This window comes from Eurypyga helias, unplaced genomic scaffold (genome assembly GCF_000690775.1).
Source record: "Eurypyga helias isolate BGI_N326 unplaced genomic scaffold, ASM69077v1 scaffold31110, whole genome shotgun sequence".
In the NCBI taxonomy this organism is placed as follows: domain Eukaryota; kingdom Metazoa; phylum Chordata; class Aves; order Eurypygiformes; family Eurypygidae; genus Eurypyga; species Eurypyga helias.
This window is the reverse complement of record NW_010224276.1, coordinates 1786-26383: the sequence shown is the minus strand read 5'-3', so window position 1 is coordinate 26383 and position 24598 is coordinate 1786. Positions and strand designations below refer to the sequence as shown.

General features: G+C 39.6%; 1 protein-coding gene across 1 annotated transcript; it reads right to left on the bottom strand.

Annotated features, from left to right (window-relative positions):
- Positions 1–356: 356 nt before the first annotated feature.
- On the bottom strand, positions 357–24255 carry OSBPL8 (oxysterol binding protein-like 8; the record flags this gene model as incomplete). Its single annotated transcript, XM_010161117.1, has 16 exons — positions 357–546; positions 908–1044; positions 1618–1707; positions 3039–3136; positions 4993–5091; positions 5438–5534; positions 5978–6076; positions 6768–6849; positions 7582–7766; positions 9088–9322; positions 12291–12462; positions 13569–13653; positions 18211–18414; positions 19496–19597; positions 20477–20557; positions 24185–24255. Coding segments are annotated over 16 exons (2027 nt in total), but the record flags the coding sequence as incomplete, so codon positions are not given.
- Between the last annotated feature and the right edge of the window lie 343 nt (positions 24256–24598).

Below are 24598 nucleotides of genomic sequence, written 5' to 3'. Positions count from 1 at the left end.
AAAAGTGTCGTGCCCAAGAAACTCTCGAACACAGCACGAGTCTGTCGAGGCACCTAACTATAAAGATAAAAAATAAAAAGCCCACTGCAGTGGTTACATGAAACACTGTTTTCTGCATTACCCACCGCCGCCTTTTCAACATGACTTATTAACACCCCCTCTGGTGAAAGGCCTACCAAGTTTAGCCTAAAAATCATGCATTTTAATTAAAACACATGAATATCAAGTAGCATTGTGCATTTCATGTGTTTGAACTCAGCTATATATCCGAGTGGTGTTGCTCCCGAAACCACAGCAAGCGGCTCAGCAACGCTGCCAGGCATTCAGCACAGTTTTTGCCACAAGCACTCCAGGACTCACTCGGCGTATTTGTAGTGCCATTCTCCCGTGACTGAATCCTGATCAAACAGCTTGCATGTCCACTCTTCACCCTTCAGCTTCCGCTCTTTGGCACTCCTTCTCTGAGCTTCTTCCAGAACGTATTTCTCTTGAGTAGCTTCTGTTTGGTCTTTGTTATTTATTGCTCTTGTCACTTGTTGCCAAAGCCTGGCAAACAAGCAATACAGAGTGTTACAATCTGGTTTACAGAAATAATTGCAAATATTTCCTTAATTATAGGCTAAGTAAAGGCATCAACTCTAACTGATTATTACTGTGTTGCAGTATGCTTTGCCTACATTTCCATCAAGAATCACCATGATGGTAAGGTTTGTAAATAACGACCTTGTACTTAACGGTGTTGGCTTCCTGTTTTACAGGTCAGTATCAGCAAACAAGGGAAGGAAAGACAACGTATTTTGTTCCTAATTTGTTCAATGTTCAAACCATAAAATTTGTTCATAGTTTGGAGAAAGTGATGAGTTGTATTTTGTCAAAATAATTACACGTGGGTCTAAAGCGAACTTACTTCTCTGACTCAAAGTCATCTTGCTCTTCAAACTTCACTGTGTATCTAGGTAATCTATGCTGCTTGATATCAGAAGTCGGGTTCCAGAATGTCTCTGAAACATCTGTCTTCTTGTCACTAATAGTAACTTCACTGTCCTGTAACATATATCATTCAGTCACCTTAATTGTAATCTCAAAAAGTGCCAAGAAAACACAAAAGGGAGGAATAAGCAACTTGTTTTGTAACCAGAATTTATTTTCTTTTGGATCTTGTAGTTAAGAATAATTAGATATGCTAACTTTAAAATTCAGTTCCCACATTCTGTGCTAGTTCTATCCTGGAACAGGGGTGCAATGGAACCATTACCACAGCCAAAAAACAGTGTTGCCAGTGTCATCCCACCAGGACCAAAACAAGTTTAAACGCTTGATGCTGGTGCCATAACAATTCTTCATAGTATTAATACCTATACTAGAAATGGTTCGCAAGCCGAAAGGTATTTTCTTCATGAACTACTCAAGTGTACACAACTTTTACACCTTTTAACAGTTAAAAATAACATTATGTTGAATCTATACTTTTTTGAGAACTAACTATAAAGAGATACTTTCTATAGAAGTGGTACTTAACTTCTTTTTAAACTTGAGTCTTTTTTTGTAGCTAAGTGCTATTTTCACCTGTCTCACCTATCAGCCAGAATTTATAAAATACCATCACTCACTACTTACCCAGTGACCCTCCAAAATAGCCAGCACTTCTTTGCCAAGCTTAATTTTCCCTGATATTTGGTTAACACTGTCGTTGTTACCCAAAAAAGGCTGCAAAACAAAAAGAAATGCTTTCATGTTTATTTTAATAGCAAATCATTTTTGCATTTATGTTCAGTTCTAAGGAAGAAAGGGCATTTATGAAATGTGATGTAAGCCCTGATGGCTTTTAATGTTGCAACTTCTGCATATTTAATCGCCAAAACGAGTTTAAAGAAGAACACAGAAGTTGTTCTCTCCTGCTGCATTTTCTTAAAAGTTTTGCTGAGCAAAAGCATTGTCTAAGAAACGTGGAAAGAAAATGGAAAATGCTGCAGAAAACAGCAACACAATGATATCTGGGAAGAAACAGTAATTTGATACGCTAGTTTCACCACTTTGCCAGGACCATTTGTTACTAGAGATCAACTCTTGCAGAGGCAACAACAAAAAAAGATTGCCAGGGATTTTCTTCAGCCTTTTTCATAGTCTGCGCATGTATCCCATGGGCTGACAAGGCAAAATATTAATTAACACAGCCTCCTAACTTCTATGTTTCCCCTGCAATTCCAACTGAATACAGTTTCCCTCTCCATGTGCACACTTCTCCTTAACAACTACTTGTTTGGCTTTAAATCTGTATTTTTCAGGAGTGCAAGCCATCTATAAGTAGTTTAGAAACCTGTGTTTAGCTTCTGTGAGTGGCGAGGTGCCAAAAATAGCCCCTATAGACTGTTGCTTAGCACTGGGCAATAGGCTGATCTAAATGTTAGCCAAAGCTTTTGCATCATCTTTACTTGAGGTGTCATGAGCATCTTAAATTTTACCCAGGATGGAAGAGGAGAACTTGGGTCTGAGCTCTCCTCCAAGGGCTTTCCAGGAGTTTAACAAGTCCCTGAACACTCTGAGAGAATTAAAAGTCACCAAGGTATATTAACAACAGTACACGAAGTATCTGAGCCACCGATCAGACCACTGAACACTTCCCCTGTGGGTACACTTTCCTAGACACACGCTGTTGCCACTGCTGGAGATAAGACACACTCCTGCGTTTTCCCCACTAGAGCTGGTCTTAAGATTGATAAAACTAGCAATATGTTTGCATCTCTTATCACCAGAGGTGAAGACAGCACTCTAAGTTCCAGCCAAAACCTCTGGACCCAGAAGAATACATTAGGAAAAGAGATGACAATTTAATTCCCTTTTTAAAAAATGAAAATTAAAAAAACCACTATTGCTAGGTACACAAAGCTGGATACATAGCACTTAAAATTACAATTCCTCAGTTTCCAAAAAGATAATTCCATATTAAACCAGATCATACCTAAGGAGTGACCTAATGATTTTTTTTTTTAATTATTATGCTCATTCTTCTTTTGTGCCCACTTAGAGCCTTTACTAACCTTGAGTTTGAATTCAATCGTTGCACTGTAGCCAGTTTTCTCACAGGTGATGTTGACTGTTCCCCCAAGCTCTAAGGTCATTGTGCCATAAAGAATTCCTGCGAGAGAAAAAACCAGCTACAATGAATGTTTGTAACTGAACAAGACAAAAAACCCAAGCTCTTTGGGCACAATTTCTAGAGTAAATACATCTGGCCAGAAGAGAAAATCTTTTAAAATGACCTTTCCTAATGATAAGCTCAATCTTTCTGCCAAATAAGATAACACAAACAGAAAAAGATCTAAGTGAATTTCAGATAAGCAGGGAAAACGGCTTATTAAGAACCATTCTCGGCAGCATATGCTGCTGGGTCTAGCAAGGGTGGTATTTAGTCTTACAGGAGATGATTGGAGGAGGGAACATGTTGAGGTTAAGACGGGAAAAACTTCACTTGAACAGAAGCAGTATGCACAGTCAGGCCACAGGTGAAGACAACCAGGGACAACCAATACAAGACAACACCGATCACCTCTCTAAAGACTGCTGGAAGTACGAAGTTGACAATGCTAAGCACGCTTTCTTTCCCACGATTACTGTCTTTCCCCCTGCAATCCAGCATTTGAAACACTGAACATACTGTACATACAGAGGATGCACGTGCAAATATGTTTTTTTCACCAAGCACACTCTCCTTCCCTGCATATTCTTCTACCACCTTTCTCCCTCTCCACCAGCTTTATTACTCACACGAGTTCTCCTTCTTCCTGTTTGACTTGGATGTATGCACATATTTTATGTGCTTTTTAACAGTTAAGTATTATATTTTATATATATATATATGTATGTATATTCAAAAAAATCCAATAGAATATTAAAAACATCTATGAGTAATGGAAGGACAAGAGCCTACCAATCTAATGTCAAATGATGTAATTCTGCCAATTAGTTTTAATACATCTCAAATGAAGAAAATATTATTGTTGCTGACTGTAAGACTTCTGAAAGGGAATTCTGGAAGAAAATAGCTGGGTAGATATATTTGAATATGTAACAGTTTAAAAATCAGCAACTCTGCAATGTATTTTGAGGATCAGTGGGCTGGAACAGCTCTGCTCTGGGGACAGGCTGAGAGAGTTGGGCTTGTTCAGCCTGGAGAAAAGAAGGCTCTGGAGACCTTATTGCAGCCTTCCAGTACCTGAAGGGGCCAACAAGGAAGCTGGGGGGGACTTTTCACAAGGGCCTGTACTGACAGGACAAGGGGTAATGGGTTTAAATTGAAAGTGGGGAGGATTAGATTAGATATCAGGAAGATGTTCTTCACAGAGAGGGTGGTGAGGCACTGGAACAGGTTGCCCCGAGAAGCTGTGGATGCCCCATCCCTGGAAGTGTTCAAGGCCAGGCTGGATAAGGCTTGGAGCAACCTGGTCTAGTGGAAGGTGTCCCTGCCCATGGCAGGGGGGTTGGAACTGGATGGTCTGTGAGGTCCCTTCCAACCCTAACCATTCTGTGATTTTGCACTACTACCAACCTTCCAGAAAGCTTTACAACTGCTGACTGGTTTCTCATAAGGAAACTAAAGACAAATGATCATGATTTACACTTATATCACACCATCAAGTGTAGACAGTACATTGCTTTTTATGTTCACAAGAGGAAAATACTGGAAAAGCCCCAAACTGTTCCTTAAAAAAAGCAACTTAAACAGTAAATTACTGTCATGTAATGACAGACAACTACATATATGCTCTTACCACTTATAAAAAAATATTCTTGTGACCAAAAAAAAAAATCGCTTAAAATACAGATGTATTTTTCTCCTAAGAAAATATGTGTAAGCCTAGAGCCACCAATATTGTCAATGTTCAGAATACTCTTCTCAGATGACAAGCTTGAATCCACCACCGTATACTATTTAGAATAATAAATTTCTGTTCTCATAACATGGCCATCTAGAGAATGAAAAACCCCCACTACCTTTACAATGAGCATATGGCATTGTCATCACATAATCTTCTCCCCTATTTAGGAATGTTAGCCGTCCTTCTCCATCTAGTATGGCAGATAACGAATTCCCTGAAATTCAAAGACAGAAAAATCACAGTTCTCACCTTGCCAGACAACAGTCAACATTTCCTAATAACTGAGCAATAAAATGAAGAACATGAGTATGTTTAACATTGCAGTCTACCCTTGTCTAGTGAAGCCGCAACAATACACACCTCCAATTAAAAATTAAAATACTTCAAACAAAAGAAATTAAAATTTCCAAGACCAGTAACAAAAGCTTTGTAAGGAAAGGATAATACAGTGATCAAACCTGAATCTAACAGCCTTCTTTCATCCATAAAACTGATAACTGATTTTACACTCCTCAATAAAGGTACAATCAAAAAAAAAAAAAACCAAAAACATTATTTACCATAGAATTTGGATTTGGCCAGAATGCTACCACTAAGGCAAAAACCATCCTTGCGGTTGCTAACATAGAAGGCAGATATTGGAGGATGATGGGATACCTGTTGAAAAATAACACACATTTAAAAAAAAAGAACATGGAACATAGTGTAAACCTTGAGGGAATAATGACAGAATGCAAAATTCAGGCTGCATATAACAAGTACAGTTAATACCTGTGAAATGTGACTGTAGTCTTTAAAGATAACAATCAAGCAAACATTCTTACTGGATTTCAAGAGTTAAGAAAATTAGCACCTGACTTTTTTACTGGAGGAAGAAGAAACAGAAATGGTGGAAACACTTTTCTCTGGTTCTCCAGGAAGACACACTAAAAGAGGTTTCTGTAAAAACTTAAGCTCATTGGAAGAGCTTTTAGGTTACTATTCATACATTTAAACACTTTTTATGCATTTTCTGAAAACGCCACGTCATGTGTCTAGCACAAAAACACCTTCCCTCCCGCCGCCCCCCCCAAAATATTGGTGCTGGTTGTTGCAGCTACCTGTTCCGCAATGTAAAAAGTCTTGCTATTCGTTTTTGGATGGATCCACATGCAGCGGAAAGTCTCACCAAGTATAGGATTGTATGGCTTTTTTAGTCCCTAAACAGAAACAGAACAGAGAGTAACCACACAATGTAGGGACAGGACTTACAAAATACTTCACCAGTCTGTCACTGAAGACAAGACACACACCCCAAAAATCATATGTGCTGAAGGACACTGTAGGTGATCACATCATTTGATTATTATGCTCAGATACGCTGCTCTTCATTCTAAGGAAATGGGCATAGATATATCTGCTAAAGTCTTCCAGGCTACAACGTAAGGACAAAAAGAATATAAGGATTTCTGTACGAGAATTACTACAGACCTTTTGTCTGAAGTTAGGCAGTAAGCACTTCCTTCTCTCAATACTGTTTCCCACCAACATGACTAGAAAGTATATTTAGTGTAAAGCTACATGAAGTAGTAGAAATATTACTCCTCCAAGTGCAGCACGTTATCACTGAAGAACAGCAAACGTAGAATTGGCTCAACTTTATCACAAAATGTTTAGTTCAACTTCTACTTCAAGGGAAAAACCCCCAAACAATTGAATGTAGTCTACTTTAAGCATGGCTAGGGATCAGAAAGGTGCACAGTGTATCTGCGTAAACAATGAAAACATCACCTGGCTTTTAAAAAAACACGTAACAATAATTTAAAACCAAAAACTTACTCCAACAGATCCCCAAACCCTCAAACTAGACACAATGGCTAAAGCAATGACAAGATAATATGCGAAGGATACCTTTGGCTTTTTGTAGAATCCTGACAAATACCACTTCACTACTTTTTTCATGCGGTTGTAAGCATTCTCCTCAAGAGCAGCTCTGTGAAACAAAGAGAATACAGCTCAAATATCAATACTGTTACAGTTACAACACCCTATCAATTGTTGTGATATATCCTGTGTCTAGGAGTTGACTACAGCAAAGGTTTTATGACCTGCAGTACTGCAAAAGTTGCAGTCTGAATGCATCAGAGTTTTCAAATAATTGTCTGAAAATGGAAATCAAACAAAAATCAGAAAAGGTATTTCCATAACTGAATGTGTTCTTCGTAACAGTAAATCCTGTTCCACCCCCACTGAAGTTCTTCCATTTATAAAAGGTACTACTCCAGAGAACCGGCCTACTCAACGTACAGAACTTACTGTTGAGTAGTATTTCAATTTACAGTCTTTAATTTCTTAGCTACATTTAAGCAGGCAACTATAAATATGAATGGAACTTAACACTATATTAAAAGGTTAACTGGTACTGTTTTACCATTTTATACAACATGCCTCCCAGAGGAAAAAAAACCCCACAAAACCACAAACCAACTAATTTGAGAAGTTTTCTAATCAATCTCCAAAAGCTAAAACAGGAGAGCTTTCTGGCAGTTAGCTTTCAGAAAACAAGGATATCTGATGACCGATACATTGTCAGACAAACATTCAAACTCAAAGCAGTCTATGATGTCATTTAAGTAGACCGGATCAAATGTTTCAGTATACACTGTTACCCTATTTTGGTTTAAAAAAATGCAAAGAACGAAGACCAGAGATAGGATTGACTCACTCAGACAGAAAGTCTGCATGGTAGTAGTAATCAGACAGCTTGTCCAGGAAAGAACGAGGTTCCAAGATAAACGTAGGCAGTACAACCTTGGACAAGTCCATTCCTGGCCGGACTTGCTTCAGCAGCGTCCAGATCAGACTTTTGTTTTCTTCTGACACTACTTCTGTCTGAGCAGCCTCCCCTGCCTAGGATGAACAAAAAGACTGCTTACAGAACAGAGAAAGAAAATAATCCTCCAGAAGACAGGTCAACACATTCTAAGGATGCAATGAGAATGGAAAATGTATAGTTGAAATGTAGGACTCCAAAAACCTGAAGCACCTATGGGAGAAAAATCAAGTTTCTCTAAACACATTTACGATAGATCTTTAATGAAGTATGACAGGTACACTATTCAGCATTAGAAACTGTATTTGTTTTTATCAGTCCTAAACCAGAAAAATTTGAGGTAGAATGTTGTTCAGAAATCCTCCCTTAGTCCTTTCCTAGGCACTGAGTACCTGACCCTGTGTTCTCGTGTGCGGGACTTTGACAGCAAAGGGCTGTTCATTCTACCAACTTTTCCCCATGATGGAAGCTGCCACATTTATGCTTTTCACTGCCTTGACCAGTCAACAACCTTAAAGAAAACCACTACTTGTGGGTAAGTGAGCAAAATCAGCAGCCACACTTACAGGTTCTGAAATCAAAAGCAAAGGTGGTAGGAAAAGCATCCCTCTTTCCAGAGGAGTTCTAAAACACATACTCAAGAATTTATTGTCAGCATTAACTCCTCAGCTTTTCCTGAATTACTGTTTCTTCTAAAAGCAATACTAGACAGCAGTAAAGCACAAGGTATGGCCCATATGTATGAAAAGAAATCTCATGGTTAGCACTTGAGAAGAAAGGGGAAAAAACTCATCTAAAATGTTGTTCGGTTTTTTGGTATCTTTGTAGCAAGTAAAACATACAAATCCTATCGTATTTGCCTGGGTAGGTACTAAGCAAACCTGCAGAAGTGGAATGGCAGCTCGGGGGCACCATAGCAGAATGCAAGGTGACAGCAGAAACACAGCAAGCCTTCCACTGAATTCCGCAGGCCCTGTGGCTGCTTAACTCTTCTCTTGCAGAAGAGCAAAGCTGTCAGCTGGCACTAAAATCTTCAATTTGAAGATTTTTACTTGGAGAAAAAAACAGAAGTTAACAAAAAACAAATAAAAATAACAACAAAAGGACTGGTAGACATGGTCAACTTCTGCTGCAGGTGGCCCTTTCAAACTGAGCACCTTCTGCCTGAGCAATATTCCAGATAATCGTCTTATCTCTGTCAAAACCTCAGACAAGGTGACTCTGCCCAAGAGTGGCAAAGCAGAGCAGAATATGGGTGAACAAATTCCTCCTCCCCCATTATTGCTGAAAATATGAAAGTCAATCCTGCAAGTCAGCTTTCAAGCACAGTCTGACCCCTAAAATATCCATTTTCTGTTTGAAGAAGCTGCTCGCTCACTACATCGACAGCACTTTTACCTCCCCAAGTTCTTCATGGCTCTGTTCCAAGTAAGTAGTTTCCTTGATATCGATTGGTTCTGGATCGATGTAAGAATCGTCCTGTCGCTCTGATGTGTCGCTATCGCTTTCTTCGCTTTTCCCCAACCCATCATTATCAGATTCCTCGTGGTCATGGTCATTTTCCTTATCAGATTTGTCAGAGTACATATCTTGATCTTTAAAATGATGCCTTTCAATTTCACTGTCATTTAACCTACAAAAAAATAAAGGCTAAATAAATCTTCAACTTCACACAACAATTTGGTGTTTCCAAACCAGGATCTTAATAAAATACACACTAAAATTGTCAATATCATGCTTGATCTGGCAGCAATGTCAAACTAGCTTCGCTGGAAGCACGTAGGACATACTCTTCTGACTGAACTGTCAGATGCACCGAGTTCAGAGTAGTTCCATTGGAAGAGACTTATAACAGCCTTCTAGTCCAACTGCCTGACCACCTCAGGGCTGACCAAGTTAAGGCACATTATTAGGGGCATTGTCCAAATGCCCCTTAAACACTGCCAGGCTTGGGGCATTGACCACCTCTCCAGGAAGCCTGTTCCAGTGTTTCACCACCCTCTTGGTAAAGAAATGCTTCCTCATGTCAAGTCTAAACCTCCCCTGGCACAGCTTTGAACCTCTCGATCCCAGGGACAAGAGATCAGCAACTCCTTCTCCACGTCCCCTCCTCGGGAAGCTGTACAGAGCAATGAGCTCACCCCTCAGTCTCCTTTTCTCCAAACTAGACAAGCCCAAAGTACTTAGCCACTGCTCATAGAGCATTCCTTCCAGCACTTTCACCAGCTTTGTTGCCCTCCTCTGTTCTGATTAAATTTCATGCCACTGACAACTGCCCAATGCTCCAATCTATCTAGATCCCTCTGTAAGGCATTTTGTCAAGAGAGTCAACAGAACCTCCTGTTTGGTATCATCAGCAAACTTGCTAATGGTTCATTCAACTCTCTCCTACACCCAGGTCCTTGACAGATATATTGAACAAGACCAGTCCTAGGACTGCACCCTGAGGAACACCACTGGTGACAGGTGTACACCAGCCAGGTGTAGCCCCACTCACTACACCCCTTTGAGCCCTGGTCTTCAGCCAGCACACTGTGTACCTGCTCAGCTCACAGCTGGACAACTTGTCCAGATGGATGCTGAGGGACAGTATCAAAAGCCTTACTAAAATCCAGAAAAAAAATACATCTACACCCTTCCAGTCCCGTTCCCCCACCCAGTAGGCAGGTGACCTTATCACAGAAGGATATCAAATTATTTAAACAGGACTTTGTGAACCCATGCTGACCATGCCTGATGATTGCGTTCTTCTTTAAATGTCTCTCAGTAGCACTCAGTATGATCATCTCCATAATTTTTCCACGTACCGAGGTTAGACTAACAGGTCTGGAGTTTCCTGGGTCTTCCCTCATGTCCTTCTTGTAAATGGGAAGAATGTTGGCTAGCTTCCAGTCAGTGGGGACCTCCCCAGACTCCCAAGACCTTTGGCAGATGACCAAGAGGGGTCCTGCCAGAACACCCACTAGCTCCTTCAGTACTCGGGGATGAATCCCATCAGGCCCCATAGACTCATGAACATTCAGCTGATACACCTGGTCTCTTGGAATTTCATTTTCCACAAATGAGAAGTCAGTTCCCACACTCGTGGTCCTCCAGCTCAGAGGATCAGGCAGCCCAACATCTACCAGTATTACTAAAGACTGAGGAAAAAAGAAAGCATTGAATGACTCTGCTTTTTCCCTATTTTGCAGGTGATCATCTTCAACAAGTATTGGTCCAGTGTTTTCCTTGGACTTCCTCTTGCTATTAACATACTTAAAGCTAGCTATCAGTTGAAGCTAGAATTGCTTTCACCTTTCTTCTCCCTCTCCTGTCAACCCCATTAAAACTAGGCCTAAAGGTTTTGTCACTTAGATAGTTAAGCACAGTGCTATATCCAAAGATCTAGTTAATTAAACCATTGGTCTTAATTAGACTTAACAGTTGTAGCTAATTGCTGTGATTGTAATCTGGGCCAGCTGCTGATATTAAACTGCTATTCATCAGTGCAGATCTCCAGCTGAATTGTACACAGTAATTTCATTGTTTTGACGACACAACAGAAGGAGCAAAACTGTAGCTGAGCCTTCCTGGTTATCTGGACAGGGCCTTGAATCTGGGCTGGGGGCAATAATTTGCCTTCTCTGTGCTTTTCTCAGACTACATGTGCCAGAAAGAACTGCACTTCTCCTAGTCCAGATCTTGTGTTAAACACAAAAGAATGTTCTTAACAGCAGTACAAAATCCCTGCCCACCCAGAAAAGACAGGTGGGCAGCTACATCTTCATGGTGGGAAGGGTTATTTGAAATGAATTTATGTCCACCTGAAAGTACATTGAATTTGTGGAAGATTACTAAGAGGAACTGTGCATAGTTCAAGCTTCAGACCCACTTATTTCAAATAAAGGACTAAATCTTTCATATTACTAATGCACTTGGGTACCACAATCAAAGTGCTTGAAAACACCATTCACTCACCATGCTTGTTAATAATGTATTTCCACAAAAGCTTATGCTCCCAAAAATCGGGCTGAAAGTATTTATTGAAATAAACAGGGAGTTATTACTCAAGGGCATTCAGATATTAGATACCACGTGATACCAGATCACATTAAATACACAAAAGTTTAAATTATAATAGGGTGACTAAACTATTATTCATCCATCTCATGATTCAAAGCTGAGACATGCTGAAGCCATTTAGGTAATGAGAGGGTTATTCATGTCTTTAACCAAAGAACGTCCACGTATATTCACATATACCAACTTCTGTCACATGTACTAAACTTCATATTTTCAGGTGAAGGTAATGAGAGACCAACTTCAAGGTACAAAAAATTGAAACTTCAACAGTTTAACTGAGTACTTAAATGTACTGACGTAGTACTCAACTTTGAGTTCCTTGGGCCAAACTTTCCTCTGTATCTGCTTTGCTTGAAAAAAGATTTTTTTTCATTTTACCCACATACAATATAAAACCATGGTGCAGATAAGACATATAAAGAGAATTCAGGAACAAAAAGAACTGAAATGAACATTAGAAAAGGATTCTCCCTGTGGAGAAGTTATCACTGCAAGGTCCTGCTAAAAGGACAATCAGGTTTAGTAATTAATCCACTTACGGTAAGTTTTCTCCACCGTGCAAGTTGTTAGCGCGAAGCAGACCATAGAGGGAGACATGGGTACTGTCTGCTGAAGAGTTCAAATCGTGGTCTTTACCTTCTCTAATCATTGTACGTTTAAGCAGACTTGAACATTTCAGTGCCAGCTCCAAAGCATCCATCCAACACCTGCCTAAAGACAGATTTGTTATTAGACTAAAAATGAAGGATTTAACTGAACTATACAACTTCCATTTCCTAATTTCACAGCCCCTTCAGGTCTGCTTACGTGGCCTTTGAAGACACACTTCAGAGCTGTTCCATGTTACATGCACTGGAGTTTATAACCTGTTGGGGACGTTCACAACTACGCAGCTCTGACACAAGGGATGCTTCAGGGTAGGACACGTAAGGTAAAGCATGATTCTGTTAGAGCGTACTTCAGCATTTCTTCCTTAATGCAAGTATGGCTCCACCTGGGCCCTGACTATTGAATTCCTACATAGTTGCTACACTCTAGTTCTGATGACCAAGTAACTGCATCAATTGGCAAAATTTGCTCATGTAATAGAATAACGACAGCATATAAATGCCATTTCAATATAAAATAGCAGATTTTTTTTTAAGTAACCAAATTTGTGTGTTCTTTCACACTCCTTATTTCTTCATTTCCATGTACTAATCCATTTTTCAATACAGAAGGCAAATAGAGTCCTATTTTTAACATCTGCAGGGGTATGCTTAATTAACCAGTACAAGGAAAGCAGCTGCTTAAAAGGTTACACAACAGCCTTAAATTTTGTTTCCACATAATAAACTCTGAAGATAGCTGCACTGATGCTGATCGCCTCCGTCCCCGTGATGAAGGGTGTTCCAAAACTGTATTTTGAGAGTTTTTGCTACTAGAATTTTGTGCAATGGCTGCACTTCATAGTATACAAATGCTTTCATTAGAAAGAAAGTGTGTCCACATCAGCACTTTAGAAAGGCACCAGCTTGAGTATTTAGACATACATTAATATAGTCAAATCTGAAATAACCCTCCCCCCTCCTCTACCCAGCCAATGCAAGGCAACTGCAAGGAGTTCAAAGACAGTTTCTGCAGGTCAAAATTTTACTTTAGCAACTATTAAAAACTACTAGTGCCAACACAACTGAACGCACTAAGTTAAAGGAGAAGCTTAAGAATGATTAAGCTGCAATCACAGTGATGTAACAGACACGGCAACACAACTGAAACCACCTCTTTCTAGTAACTAACTGCTGTCACTGCAGAAAAACACCGAAATATTTACTTACCATCTGATTCTGAAGCAGCTCGGATGATCAAGTAACTGCTGGGCAATGGCTGCGTTATGGAACCAACTGCTTCACCTTTGGGACCCTTGAAATACACAAAACAAGGAACAGCATCAGATATTTTAATTCAGTTTTAGAGTTTATCATTCAATGTAGTAACAAGCTGACACACTGCAGGGCTATTTACTGTCACTCAGCAACATCTAATGAAGACATGAATGGAAAGATGGACAGCCCTCTTTTACTGGATTTTTTCTTCAAAGACTTTAAGTATAGCTCCCAATTCAACCCCACTGTAAAAAGAATGGTCTTTGGGATTCAAATAGCTTTTGGTGGTTTGGGGTTTTTTTTGTAAAGCAGACTTGGCACATTAACTTGGAAATGCTCTGCTGATGCTAGTTATAGCAAGATGACAAAAGCATCAAAAGGAATGCCACCGGGAAGTCACCCTCACTGTCCAGGGATTCCTGGGTGTAGAGAGATCACAAGGGACAAGCTATTCCTCTTCAGCTCAGTCTTTCAGCTGCAGATATAAGGTTGAAAGCAAGCAGAAGACTTGTCCGTGGGGTGGTTTAAAAGAGTTGATTCAAAACAAATGCTGCCTAGTAGAAGACCCCACATATGTACAGCAACTGGCTCTTGCCCCTCCAGTCCTGTTCGTTCTTGATGGGAGCAATGGTTCCTCTCAGTTCCTACAAGGATGCTACAGTTCATAGCAGAGACACGTGCGGGCAAGCCAAACCCTTGCACAGAATGGGAAGCCTTCTTGAGTGATCCACTTCATGCTTATTTTACATGACAACATATTTGGTGTCTTGGCAGCATCCTATGCTCCAGAACTGCATGATTTTGGCTGGTCTTGAGCCAATCGATATTTAAATAAAAGAAAATTAACTCCTCCCACCCAAACACTATGTATTACCACAGAAATCCACCCATCCTTTCTCCCTGCCTCCTTCCCTTTCAACCTCTCTATCTATCCAGTAGTCAATTCCACAAAACATGTAGGTGCCTAATTTTAATGCCTTAGGCGTTTAAATAACAAAATACCCAAGATGATGCCCAGGTCCATAAAAGACGTTTAGATGCTTATGTCTCTCTCTATAAAGGGTATCAGCAGGACACCATGACATTATGTTCAACCGACAGACACAGAGAGGATGTCAAATGCCAAAGTTTAATTTTCACTATGAAGTTCTTCACAACCCAAATTAAAAGAAAACAACAAATCCAAAAGACCCTACCATTTCTGTCAAGGTTCTCATTTTGGAATAAAATGCTAAACAACCATTTTAAAGCCCCTTCAAAAATAGTTTACCTATGGTAAATTTAAGACAACGGGTAGGCAAAGAGGGCTGCATTAAACATACTTGAAGCTATTGTTGAAAGCTGGGTTAAGCCTACCTAACTGATGAGTTAACATACTTTGGTCTTGACTGATTTCCCCCACAGAAGCCTAATGAAAAGCCAGTACAAGGCTTAGAAGAGGGAATTAGAAAGCCAGCAGTTTTGAGCAAAAGCAGATAAAGGCAGATATTTTAGAAGCAAGCAAATGAAACAGCCAGAACGTTTCTGAGGGCGAGAGGCAGGTAACGAGGCGTCTTGGTGGCACTTAAATACCAATACAGGCAAGCTAGTGCTGGTGTAAATGATGTTCAGAATCTTCCAGAGAGTCAGCATGGAGTAACAGCAGCTTGGGCATTCAAAAAAAAAAGATTCCAAACCTCAGTCCCCCTCTGAGCAAGTGGAAAGGTGCCTACGGAAAGCTTTGCAGCAACACAGGGATTAGGAGGTAGTGGGTAAGGAGAACCAGGAAGGACAACCCCATGCATGAGGGCAGGCAGGCAGGGAAGAGGTCTTGCTCTCACTGGGCACCTGGCGAGGGGAGGGCGCTACAGCCCACGCAGCACTAGGCAGGAGAGGAAGAGGTGCTGGGGTGCTGCACTGAGGGGACCCATAGCATGGTGGGTGCACTAGAGCCGGGCAAGGCCTCAGCCATCACAAGTCCTTGAAACTCTGAGGCCACAGGACAGAAGCAGGGGTCTGCCCTTAGTGTGTGAGATCCCCCTTTAGGGCTACACTGTGGGCATGCAGGGTACACTACATACTCTGTAAAACCATAATTTAGCGACAAAGTGTGGTTTTGGTATTCTAGTGGTTGTAGTTTTGGGTTTTTTGGGGGTTTTTTGGTTTGGTTTTTTTTTTTTTTTAATGCAAGAAAGCTATACTCCCCTAGGTGCTTTGACAATACTTTGATTAAAACCCAATGAATAATTTGCAGTGAACATTTAAGGAGGTTGACTTATTTTGGAATAACTGCTTGTGGACCTTGATTTCCTCTGACTGATTACTCTTTCAAAAGCATTAGACATTTTTCTTTGATATCACCACTACTGTTCTGTACAAAAGAGACATTAGCTTCCATTTCTTAGGAGACTATTTGAACTGTCTCTGTTCCTGACAGAATGATAGCACAACTACTCCAACACAAGCTAATGAACAAGTTAAAAATTCCACTAGACTAAAAAAAAACCTTTGAAGTTTACCTCCTAGAGAATATTCATGCCAATAAAACTCAAATGCGATGAACATTCAGAGAAAGCAATAAAAACTAATAAGCAGTCACACTTGACTAAATTTACTTATGAAAGAAAAGAATTGCAGTAACTTTTCTAGTTATTAATTTTAAAAAACTGAAATGGCATCAGGACCAGGCACATGAGGAAGACAGAACAAGGCACAGTGCATCAGCTACCTCAGAGTGCAGGAGGAACATCAAAAACCACAGCAACAGGCTTAAGGGAGCAGGTAGTGACTGGCCACAAACTACTGCAGAAAAGAATTTGCAGTCTGCCAGAAAGATACACTCTGGGAAGTGCATTCAGAGGAGAAAATCTCCTGCAGCACTTACACCTGTGTAAATGTTTCTTGCCATGTCATCTTCCTGCACTGACTGCAAACAGGGCTCATTTTGCCTTAGACTTCATGCTTGTTCTGGTAAGTCTACTCTGCAAATCATTCAATTCCTATTATGTTTACGAGAGTTTGCCTCAGGATAATACATCTGTAACTAGGACATTATAATTGACTAGGTAAACAAGGCAGAAAAAAGGTTTCAAACTTCAAGGCCTTCCATCTACTTAAATCCAGTAATTCTCAACTGCAAATAGCCATACCAAAATGAACAAACGCCACTCCAGCTCTCAGCACATTTAGAATGGACAATATCAACTTGTTCAGGTTCAAAATTTGACCTACCTTAAAAAAGTAAAAATCTGGTGGGGCATGTCCTCTAAATTCTAAATATCTAGTTAAAAAAACAAACAAATCCATTTCTCATTGCCAAGCAATAAAGAAATATAAGACTGATTTGTGATCTTCTGCAGACAGGCCACCACTTTGCAATGTGCGTATACATGACCATAAACAAAGCACATTAATACCAAGCCCTACAGCTTTGAAAAGGATATGAAGTTTGTGTTCTGCAAACGTGAGATCACCACTAATCACTGAAAAGTCCTCCTAAGCAATATTAAAGTAAAATTATTAAAAAGCAGCTACAAAAGGTTTTATCGAAGTTTGGTAAATTTTGGTAACACCGATAATGACAGCAATTCAGAAAGACCGCAAACGAACACCAGGTATTACACACGCTGACTGACTTCCCAGTCTGAGATAAAGAAGACAAAATCAATGCAACATATTCTACAGATATGGCAGTACATCTGTATCAATTTAGGATTCAGAGGATCCTATCTCAGCATTAGCAGCAATCTTAAGATGTATGTTGCAGAGGGTATAATTAATTTATTATGACAAGGGTCTCAATATTGTACAGTAATTTCAACTATGCAAGATGTCATTTCAGGAGGTAAATATTTTAACTTGTGCCATGCTTCCGCACCCCTTCTCCATATGCAACCACAAAACAAGGACTACAATAGTTTGTTTACTAGACTATAAACAATGAGTAACAGCAAACACTAAAGATTCTTATGAGAAATTGAAATAAACCTTTGCTGTGCAGAACACACTGTGCTTTTCAACACTTACAGATAAGAGCTGCTCACAATATTATGCCATGTATGACAAAAACAGATATCAGAACTGAAGGAAAACATTTATCTTCCTAAAATTGTAGCCAAAAAGGAACATAATCGGCTACCAAGTTGCAATAGAAGCTATTATTGCACAAGGAAGTAATTTGAATTTCTACTCTTACAAGTAAATTGAACTAGGTTAACATTTTATTACACGAATATAGGGTAGGAAGCCAAGCAAGGTTTATAATACATCTCAACTCTTTCAGTTTGGCAGATCACTTCCTCCTTGATTTCTCAGATCTGACTGATGCAAAACACAACGTTATGCACCCATGCCCTCCGCTTACATGACTGCCAGTGATGGTATTAACCTCTTCAGTGGCATCCCTCTGCACACCATCTCTGAAGCTGTTTAAGTATACAGAGCAGCAAAAATCAAATACTTTTTGTGATGAAGAGGACTAGAAGCTGAAGGCTTATATTCAGAATAAACAAACCACTGCAACAGAAAATGCAGTTCTGCTTTTCATTAAGGTTGCCTTTACTCATAGCTGGCTAATGCCAGTCCTCCATTAAGAGCCATATATGCTACCACTAACCTTTATAGCCCATATGGACTGCTCCAACGGATGAAAAAGTTTGAAACAAAAGCCATCTTTTTTAGAAGGCCTCTCAATGAGTTCACAAGCGTTCAGGAGCACTGTTCCTACCCACTGGCCGTTTTTGGGGGTTTTGTAAACAAGCAACACTCCTGGTTTCAGTACACACCACAGTTTGGTCCAGCTTTTCAAGGTACCACGAATCTAGAAGATAAATAGTTACAGTTACATCTCAGTGAAGCCACTACCAAAACCATCGACCTTAGCAAAATTAAAATTGAAATTATTTATTAGTTTTTATTTCAAGCAAAGTTCATCAGCTCTATCATAAGCTTATCCAGGTTTATTAGAGACAATACAAAAGTACAGTTTCAATGCTCACTCTTCTATTTTCCTCTGAAAACAGGGCAGACATCTGACAAGAAAAACAGGATATTCACAAAATAACTCCGACATATTTGAATTTCTTACATAAAATCTCTTATAACAGCTGTTAGTTTCAACACATATGTGAAATAGATAATCATTTCAAGACCCTGAATTTGCATGTCTGATTAAGACTGCTTGCACCTATTCTGTCAACTCTGGGTTTTAATTACTTCTGTGTCTGTAGGAATGAATGACAACTTGACCTCTGAGCAATGTTTTATATCGGTTACATTGATTTTTGCAAAAACTGGAAAAACTTTTTCCAGACAAGCTATTGTTTGGAGCTAACTACGAAAATGGGTAACAGATCTTTTTTCTTGCACAATTTCCAAGGAATATATGTACAAATTTAAGGAACTGTATACAACTATATAAACTGCATGACTGTTGATGACCCTGACTGCTACCTTTGAGATATTAAGTCCTTATCTTTTGTACTGGTATTAGAAGACAATTAGTTTTTGAGAGGAAAGGAAAATTACCAGAGGTACACAAAGAATCTGTATTCAAATATCTAACATGACTGAACCTTCTTCACTATTGTTACAGATGTAACAGAGCTTCGATTCAAAGTGTAAAATAGAAAGGACAAAATAGCATCGTAAAGCCAACTCATCTGAAGTTAATGTCTACATACACAGTATGCATGTGACTATGGTGGCTGCAGTAAGTGGGAGCTAGGTTCCCCTATTATTCCCCTAGGATTTGAGCACAAGGCCCTGGGATGCAATTAGCGTCTGCTGTGCTTGTAGAAAAACATTAACAGCGAGTAAAAGATTGAGCGTTTTCTATTTTGGTCAGAAAGCAGCAAGCAGCTGCTACATCTTCAACTCGGGTTTCACACTCGGATTCTGACCTTGAGCCAGTCAGCCATAACAATAACTGATGGGTCTGTGATTGTGCTGAGTAATTCTTTAGTAGCTCTCTTCTTTTCTTCTCTGTAATTTTTCTTTTGAACCTGTAAATAATAATAAAAAGAATTACAATGCCATGGCCATAAGCCAGTAATCAGAGCACAAAAAGACATCCATCAATACAAGCTGAGGAAAAACCTGCTAAATTCAATTAGCAATACAGATACAGAGAAGTAGCTTTAAAACAGCCTTTGACTTCAAGGTGTAAACAAACATTTCATGGTCTGTTTCAAGAGCAGCTACAATGTAACTAATTTCAGATTCTTCTGTGATTTGCTTTTAAGACTGAGGACTTTAAAACTTCTGTTAGAATCACAGGAGGAAAACCAACCAACCAACCCAAACCCCTCCCCCACTTCCTTTCCTCCTGTAAAGTACAAAACCAAATTTGAGCTAGATTCTGCTTTACAGGAACATTACCTGATCAGCATTCTTTACCCACCAATTACCTTCCCTCCCCAGTAGAGATTTGCAGCAGTGTATTTCCCTCTTTTAGAGGCAAATAATTTTATGCTTCTCCTGACTTGGTATCTGCAAACAGTGGAGTTTGGTATTGCTACAACACAGGGGGAAGAAGGCAGTAGACAACCCACAGGTACCACATACAAATTGTAACTTTGATAATTCATCTCGTCATTTCATTGCACGTAGATGTACTGAGGTCCCTGCCAACCTGAATTATCCTATGATCTTCTGGAGTTATCCTATAATCTTGTGCCATCTTAAAGGCTGCATATAGAAACCCATACTCAAGTAACCACAAAGTAAGATTTGAAGAGAATGAACAACACAACTTATCGAAATACTTAAATATTCCATAGGTCTTGTCACTACTTAGCATTTTTGTTTTGTCGTTAGAGAACTCTGTAAAACTATGTGAATGCCTTTGTAGTCCATGAGGAGTTAACTGGAAATTAATTCACCTTGAGAGATTCTTTTTTTGTAAGTTTGCTTGAAGATAAAGAGATGTCCTTCTCAGAGCCATTGAAAAGCTTGGATTCAGACTGAAATTCACAAAATGCATAGTAAGTAAATGACAATGATAGATACAAGGATACATTGCTGTTTCAGGCATTTCAGAAAGTGTTTGAAGTGCACAGTTATGTTTGTAATGTTCCCATTACCACTCACTTCTTTACTGTTTTTCCTACATAACCAAAAAAAAAAAAAATCCAAAACACACCAAAGCAAAACAAACCAACTACAACTTGCAACATGAGCTGTTCACCACCTGTTTATGGAGTCTTTTTTCGCAAGGGTTTTAAGGGAAACAAGTCAGACTCCTCCAGGAGCTGAACTATATACAATAAATATTTAGCCCGTGTAGCCTGTAACTTGATACGTTTCAGTTTAGACTAGATAGGCATTATTTTAGCAGAGAGAGGAGGGTTTAGGAGAATCCTGATGTTTAAACACAGAAGTTGTTCCCATAAAACACACATCCCAACGTCTTCATTCATAACTTGCCAGCTCCTCCGAACAAATTCCTATAGAGGCACTTACCCCGTGACCCATGAAGGAAAATACAGCCTCTTCAATCTTGGATTCAGCGCTCTATAAATCAGAGTACAGCTGCCCACTAATGGCACTTGTTCTGCTCCTTCCTCCCCAGTCTCACACCCTTATTACTTTGCAAGTCATCCTCAAGAAGCAAACAGTGGTGACAGAGAGGGGAACGAGACTCGGGCTTGTTCATGAAACCCAAGTCCTTGTTTGGGGCAGGGCAATATGCTGCCTCAGCACCACATGATTTCTCCCTCCTGCCTCTCCTCACATCTTCCAAGGTTCAAAGTTTGTTCCTTGGCATCTGTTGCCTACTAGTTGAAAGGGAACTAGAGCCACTAAATATTCACCTTGGGATACAGAGCTCAAAGAAAAAAAAAAAAAGGAGTCTATCACAGACTAGACAGTCAGAGAACACTGAGTAAGTGTCCACTATATATAAACTTCAGATAAATTAAAGAGTTGCATTTCTTTGTGCACTGAAATGTAAGCCTGATGGACCCAAAGTTTCTGCCTAGTCAAACAAAAAAAACCCCAACAAAAAATCCAATGTAACCTTCTAAACTGTGTAATTTCAAGGTCAGTGTACAAAAACTGCGTCTCAAGCTCAGCCTCAGACTACAATGCAGTCTATTCACTGCATTTCTATTTTGAAATACTATAAAAAGACAGGAAGAAGTATACAAGTTTTGGGAAAACTTAATGTAATAATAAAAACAGTGCTGTTGAGCACTCCTTTTCTTAACACACAAGTTGCTTGAACCAAAGAAATAAAAATTAAATATTTACAAAGGCAACAAAGCAATTTAACTTTGATCCTACTCTGACACCTTTAATTCAGAACTAAGACTTTACAGGAGTTTACTTAGACAGCTAGTGTCAAAAAGATATGTGCAATAACTGGCAAAATTCATTTAAATGCTAAGTAAATGCTCTGTAACTTCCATATGCCTCTTGGAAAAATGAAGGAAACCTCTTTGTTTTGTACTAAAGATATGTTCTTAACACTCAAAATCTAGCTTAAGGAAAGCATACAACTTGAAATTTAATTCCGCTGTCCAGAAGTTAAAGGAAATACAGTACTTCAAATGTAATAACAGAAGAGGGAAAAACGGTTATCACTGTCACAGAAGAAGAGGCAATGAACTCGTTATGCAAGCTATTATGGAGCAACTTAAGCAAAATGTTCATAAATATTCTAGTTGCTCACGAACAGAAAGCTAATGAGATTTAAAGGTCATGCCTAGAAAATCCCCAAACCAGTAAGTATCACAGGTTACAAAACCTCATTTTCTCAGTATCTCAGTTTCAAAGCTCACTAATATGAAACTGAGTAAAGGTCCATATTTACTTGTCCAACAGATTATGAGACAGATCAGTGATTTGTGTATTTTCAATATAGTAACTTTTTCAGTGTTAAATCCACACAAAGTGGGAGGATCAGAACTTAAAAGAAGAAAACGTTTCAGGAGAAGCTACTGCAACTCCCCATGAGGTACGTTCAGTACCTCCTTCTGGGCAAGTCTCATCACTGCTTTTCCATCCTTACTTAGAAAGAAGGGCTGTTACTTCACCTCTACAGCTGTGACAGACTGTTACCCTCTTCTTTTAGACCCAAGTTTATCTGTGGGCTATAAATTAACTACTAGTCTTATCAAGCCCCACATGCAGTAACTGCAAAAACATGGATGAAGAAAAACACGTCTTAGGAGACGTGGGAATATTGCTCTCATCTTTGATAGTACAAAGACACAAACAAAAGTAATAGCAAAGCACACAAAGAATTAAGAACCTGGAAAGACAAGAACCAAGAAAAATATATATAAGGAGGGGAAAAACCAAATTGGATCGTCAAAGATAAATGATTAATAGAGTCTGAAATAAATCCAAGTTAAAAGAGACAGTATTAACTTGACTTCCAAGTAAAAAATGATGTAGAGGTTTCTGGACAAACATAAGTATTTTGATCAGCAGAAGCAAGCTGGATGGTAAAGTGCGATTCCTTGATTTCCCTGACAAGTGAGGCTCTAGGATGCAGTGAAGTTGAAAGATGCAAAGTTTTGTGCTGCCAAGTCACACGTAAGACACCAACAGTTTGAAATGCTGAGCTACACACCACAGAACTGCAGCATCAGCTGCAGGAGCCAACCCGCTCACCCCAGTGAAGTGCTGATGACACCATTTAAGCAGATAAATGCTACTATCATCATCGGTCGCTTTGATTTCCTTCAATACCTTTTTATCGTTTCTCTTTAAGGCTCTGACACAGGAAATACCACTGAAAAATGCGTGTCAAGACCTTGAGTGTAACCCCTGTGTTGTGTAGGGGGGCAGCTGCCTGTGCCCAGGACCAGCTCTGACAGGCTGCAGTGCTAACCTGGCAGCAGAGCACAATGGAAAGAGCGGTGTGCGGAAGCGGGGAGAAGCAGGCACCCCCCCATTTCTCTTGGGGGCTAGCTGTGCTCAGGCAGAGGTCCACGCATTCCCCTGTAAAGCAGCCCATGCCTGCTGCTCCCTGACAATCTATGTAAGTGTCTGTTACCACATTTGCCTCTAAAAAAACAGTGGATACCCTAGCAGAAAACAGAAACCCCCACAGCTGAGTAATTTAAAGCCTTTAAACTCTATTCTGTAGCCATGCCTACATAAGAAAAACAAGTGAACTTAGCTACTTTGTTCAGTGACCAAACCACACCCAGCCCTCCCCTCTGCAAAATGCAGTCTTTCCCTCTTTTCCAATTACAGTTTAACATTCTTATAAGAAGATTTGCTACAGCTCAGTGAAGAGAATCTTCACGGGCAGCTTAAAAGGGTTTAAAGTTCTGTTCCATAGCAAGAGTTGGCCTCCGTCCATCGTTACATTTGGCAAGGCAACATCCCACCCCAAGGGGGCAGCGAGAAGACTCCACGTTTCATTTTCACTAATTTGAACTGTATATTTTCATGTGATGTCATCCTGAGAACTACATTAAGAAATTCCCTTTAATCTTTGCCTATTGCTGAATCTGACGAGTAATCTTCAAGATTATCTACAACAGAAGTTAAATACATTTGCATTTAATTGAAAAATGCAGAACTCCTTTGCACACTGACATTATAAAGGCAGATCAGGAGGTTGCTTTCCTTACCTTGCTTTTTGACATAGAATGTGGTGTATCCTCTTTACTTTGTGACACATCCTCCTTCCCTTTGTCAAAACCTTAAAGAAAAAACAGCATCGTTGCAAATTATTTGAAGACAATAACATTTTAAATGAGCTTTAAACATTTAAATGAGCTTTTATTTGAAATAAATGTGCAAATTGTGTTTAGCATAATAAAGTGCAAGTGGATTGGATTTTCAAACAACGTATGCATATCAGTCCATCGCATCATTTGAAAACGTACCAAGTACTACAATATAAACAAATTTAACACCCCCTAAGAGGACAGAACAGTCCACTATGTTCAGATGGTGCTGCACCTGGTCCACTAAACTGATGTACTGTGTTTTACAGTGTGCAAAGTTTTGTCCTTTTATCTTCTCACTCTCCCCTACCTGCA